The 4,028-nt window shown below is 61.8% G+C and overlaps 1 protein-coding gene across 1 annotated transcript in view; it reads left to right on the top strand.

Moving 5' to 3' along the window:
• COASY (CoA synthase) overlaps window positions 1-3,942 on the top strand; it is a 23,629-nt gene extending 19,687 nt beyond the window's left edge. The window contains exons 6-12 of the mRNA XM_009328279.1: window positions 145-359; window positions 865-996; window positions 1,282-1,471; window positions 1,906-1,970; window positions 2,804-2,888; window positions 3,538-3,635; window positions 3,727-3,942. Of these exons, the coding sequence (XP_009326554.1) occupies window positions 145-359; window positions 865-996; window positions 1,282-1,471; window positions 1,906-1,970; window positions 2,804-2,888; window positions 3,538-3,635; window positions 3,727-3,942 (1,001 nt within the window). The remainder of the gene's footprint in view (window positions 1-144; window positions 360-864; window positions 997-1,281; window positions 1,472-1,905; window positions 1,971-2,803; window positions 2,889-3,537; window positions 3,636-3,726) is intronic.
• Window positions 3,943-4,028: the final 86 nt, after the last annotated feature.

Below are 4,028 nucleotides of genomic sequence, written 5' to 3'. Positions count from 1 at the left end.
GAGGAGGCAGCCTCCCAAAGTCACGGACGGGTTTTGTCTCCATATCCCGGTCCTGCTTTTCCGTCACTCTCCACCGCCGCTCTGGGAGCCGCACGTTGCTAAACGGACGCTCTCTTGCTTCTCCACCCTCCTGGCGCCCAGCAGACAAGGTCCTGACGGAGCTGATCGAGCCGTACGAGCTGCGAGTGGCGAAGCTGCGCGAGTTCCTGGAGGACGTGAAGCCCTCGCTGCGTTACGACATCGTGCCCCTGGTCGACCCCTATGGCCCCTCGGTCACAGACCCCAGCCTGCAGTGCTTGGTGGTCAGCGAGGAGACCCACAGGGGAGGGGAGGCTGTGAACAAGAAGAGACGTGAAAACGTAATGCCTGTGCAGGAGCCCGGTGGGCTGCCCCTTCCCACCCTCTCACCCCTGTCTGCCGCTGGCCGTGGGCAAACCAGGTCTCGGTGAGCAGCTGCAGCTGTTCGGTGCCCCAGTGTGCCACAGCCTGGGCTTGAGGGCAGGATGCCAGTGCACGCGTCTGCTGGCACCCTGCAGATGGGTGCTTTGCGCTGAGCTGGCCGCGTGCACCCCAAGAGTGGTGCAGCAGCCTCTGCATGCGGCACGACCCTGGGCAGCACCGCCAGCCCCGCGCGTGCGGAGGGTTGGGGTCAGACGGGCAGCTCTGTGGGCTCCCTTCCCCTCTTGACTGCCGGGAACATGCCCCTTGCAGGGACGGAGCTGCCCCGTGGGGACGCTGGGGGCGGCCGCGGCCTCGTTTGTGCTGCTTCGTTCAGGCCTTGACCTCCCGCTGAGCCCCCTTCCCTCTGCTGCGTCCCCGCGGCTGCCAGGGCTGACGGCTCTCAGGGCTCTCTTCTCTCGGCAGGGGCTCCCCGAGTTGGCTCTCTACGAGATCCTGTTGATGAAGGACCCCGACCACAGTCAGAACGAGGAGGAGAAGATCAGCTCCTCCAGCCTCCGGCAGAGGCTGCTGGGGACGCTGCTGCGGCCCCCGCGGGTGAGGAGGGGCGCTTGGAGAGCCACGAGCTGCAATGGGAACAGTGTGCCCAGGAGGAGGGGTGGCAGCCTCGGGAGCTAAAGAGCCAGCTCATCCCCCTGCTGCAGGGGGACAAGTTTTGGAGGACTGCCTGCCTGCTGCCTGTACTGGCATCCGGCAGGAGCAGGCCCCTGTTCTGCAGGGCCAGGACCTTTCACACCCATCTCCAGGCCGGGTGGTCGGGATCCTTCTCCGGCAGAGCCTGCATCCTCCGTCTGCTGGCAACGGCTTTCCTTCTTCCCTTAGCAAGACCCTACCTTGCCTTCACGCCCGTACGTGATCGGCCTGACTGGAGGAACCGGGAGTGGGAAAACCGCCATTGCCAAACTCCTGGGGCACCTGGGAGCGTTCCTCATCGACGCCGACAAGCTGGGCCATGCCGTCTATGTCCCCAGTGGCCCTGCCTACGAGCAGGTGGTGGCGGCCTTTGGGGCAGGTAGAGCCACCGAAGGCTGCCGGGAAGACTGGGAGGAGGAAGAGGAGGGAGGGGTGTGCCATTGCCCTAGTGTCCCAGGGAGCCGTCCTGGCCTGCGCTCCCCTCCTTCCCCCGTAGATTTTGGGCTCCACACCACCCAGATGGGGGTTCTGTAGCTGATTTGGTGATGGTTGGGCCCGAGCCGGGCAAACCACTGCTTTCCCCAAGTCTTGCGCGTCCCCTGTCAGAGCTACTGTAAACTGGCTGGCATGGAAGGCTAAACCGGGCTGCCGTTTGTCTAGGAAAAGCTCTTCCCTGTCCTTTTCTGGAGTAAGGGACCTTTCTGGGTCCCCTTGAGAGCCCTGTGCTGAAATCCTTTCACTCTGACCTAGGCTTGCCGCAGGGAAGTGAGTTGGATTCATTCCTCCCAAGCCTATTCTGCTTCTGTCTTGCAGAAATCTTGAATGAAGATGGGACGATTAATAGGAAAGTCCTTGGGGCCAAAGTGTTTGGAAACCAGGTAAGAGCAGCACAGAGACTGGCAATATTTAATCTTGTGAGCGGGGAGCTCTCCATCTTTGTTGAGGATTTTTATTTTTCAGCCCTTTGAGGTGATGATGCCTTCCTGACTGTACTTTCTGGCAGTGACGTACGGACAGGGCAGGACACAGATCCTGTCTCTGCAGCCGAGTCAGCAGCCGTGCTGGACACACTTCTCTCGTCCTGGCAGCTGGTGCTGCCTCCTCGTCCCCATCCCCGTCCCCTCTGTCCCACGCTTGTCCTTCACCCAGCGTGGAGCAACAGCCCTGACGTATGCGGAGCTGGTGCTCTCCGACCCTTGCGTGGTTTGGGCTTGTACCCAGTGGGGCTCGGTGACTCGGCAGCCGAACCTGACCCTCTGCACCTGGCTTTGTTGGCCGGGCCAGTGCTAAGCCTTTCGCTCAGGTCCTGTGGGCTGCCCCAGCCCAAGCGTGAAGGCAGCTCGAGGGGTTCCCCTGGGACGGACAGGTCTCACGTGGGTGCTGCTGCGTGGGGAGCTTGCTGTGCTGCGGGGCGGGTCTTTGCAAAGCGCCTCTCGCAGCAGAGACCAAGGTTCTGCTGTGCCTGGCAGGGCAAGGAAAATAATAGGAAAAAGAGCCTCAACCCCATCAGTGGGCATGGGAGCCCCTGGCCAGCGTGGAAGCTTTCCTTCGTTGCACTTAGCGAGTAGGCAGTGGGCCGGGTCCATCCCCCGTGCTTTAGCAGGTTCTTTCTGGGTGCCCTCTGTGACCGCTGCTGCTACCAGCGATTCCCTTGTTGGCTGCCCAGGGCTTCTAAGGGCAAGTAACCAAATCCCGTCGTGGTCCTTTCTAGGAGCGGCTGAAGAGTCTCACGGATATTGTGTGGCCTGAGATGGCCCGGATGGTCAAGGAGCAGATCGGGGAGGCAGATGCTCAAGGTAACCGGGGCAGCTCCCACTGCAGCACAAAGGTGGGAGGTGGGTGCATGGTCTTGTGCAGCACACCGTGACCGGGAGCCCCCAGGAATCGGCTGCTTTTGGCAGCACCGTGAGTATTTTCCATGCTCAGACCCCCCTCTTCTCTGCTGGGCAGCTTGCTGGGGATTTTCACTAGCACATCTCTGAGCAAACCCCTCCACTCAGCTGGGCCGGCAGCTGGGACAGGCTTACCTCAAGCTTCCTACTCTGAAGGAGGGAGGAGGTTGCTTTCTCTTTCCCACTGACTTCAGGTTCGTTTTTGGTGTAGTGCTCCAGCAGTGGGTGTGGTGTGTATTCCTTCTGGGAGCAGAATTTTTCCAGCTCTTGGGAGATGCTGTTGGTAGCTCGATAGGCATTTGGCTGAAGGCATTGGCTTGCCATGCCCGGGAGACCTGCCATCCCAGGTGTGCCCTTTAAGCAAACATAGCCTCTTGCCTGCTGCTGTCGTTTCCACGTGAGGTTCTTTGGCTCAGCAGTAAGGCGTCTGTGCTGCCAGTTTGCAGGAAGGCATGACTCTACGAGTGTAAGTGGACTGGCTGGGTTGCACCCCGAGGAGCAGTCGCGCTGCCTTGCGATTGCCAGGTAAATGAGGAATGGCCTCGTTCCATAGGAAAGGCCGTGTGCGTGCTGGACGCTGCTGTGCTGCTGGAGGCAGGCTGGCAAGACATGGTCCATGAGGTGTGGACGGCCATCATCCCGGAGGAGGAGGTGGGCAATGCCCCTTGGCCCGTTGCTTGCTTCTGGGGCTGGTTCTCGGCTTCCCCTCCGAGCTCCTGAGTGTCCCCTCTGGTCCCGCCAGGCTGTGAAGCGCATCATGGCCAGGGACGGGCTGAGCGAGGAGGCTGCTCGCAGCCGGCTGCAGAGCCAGATGACCAACAGCCAAAGGGTGGAGCAGTCTCAGGTGGTGCTGTGCACGCTCTGGGAGCCGGACGTCACCCGCAAGCAGGTGAGCCCTGGGCTGGCTGCAGCACTGGGGTCTGTCACGGGTGGCGAAGGGGGAGGCGGGCGACCGTGACGGGGACCAGAGGGCTCGGTGCTGTGCCTGGGTCACGCATGGTGTGCCTGGGCATGCTGCTCACCACCGAGGCTGCCTCTAGGCCC

The sequence above is a fragment of the Pygoscelis adeliae genome, unplaced genomic scaffold, assembly GCF_000699105.1.
Source record: "Pygoscelis adeliae isolate BGI_AS28 unplaced genomic scaffold, ASM69910v1 Scaffold977, whole genome shotgun sequence".
Taxonomy (NCBI): domain Eukaryota; kingdom Metazoa; phylum Chordata; class Aves; order Sphenisciformes; family Spheniscidae; genus Pygoscelis; species Pygoscelis adeliae.
The sequence above is the reverse complement of the archived record's forward strand: the minus strand, read 5'-3'. Positions and strand labels throughout refer to the sequence as shown.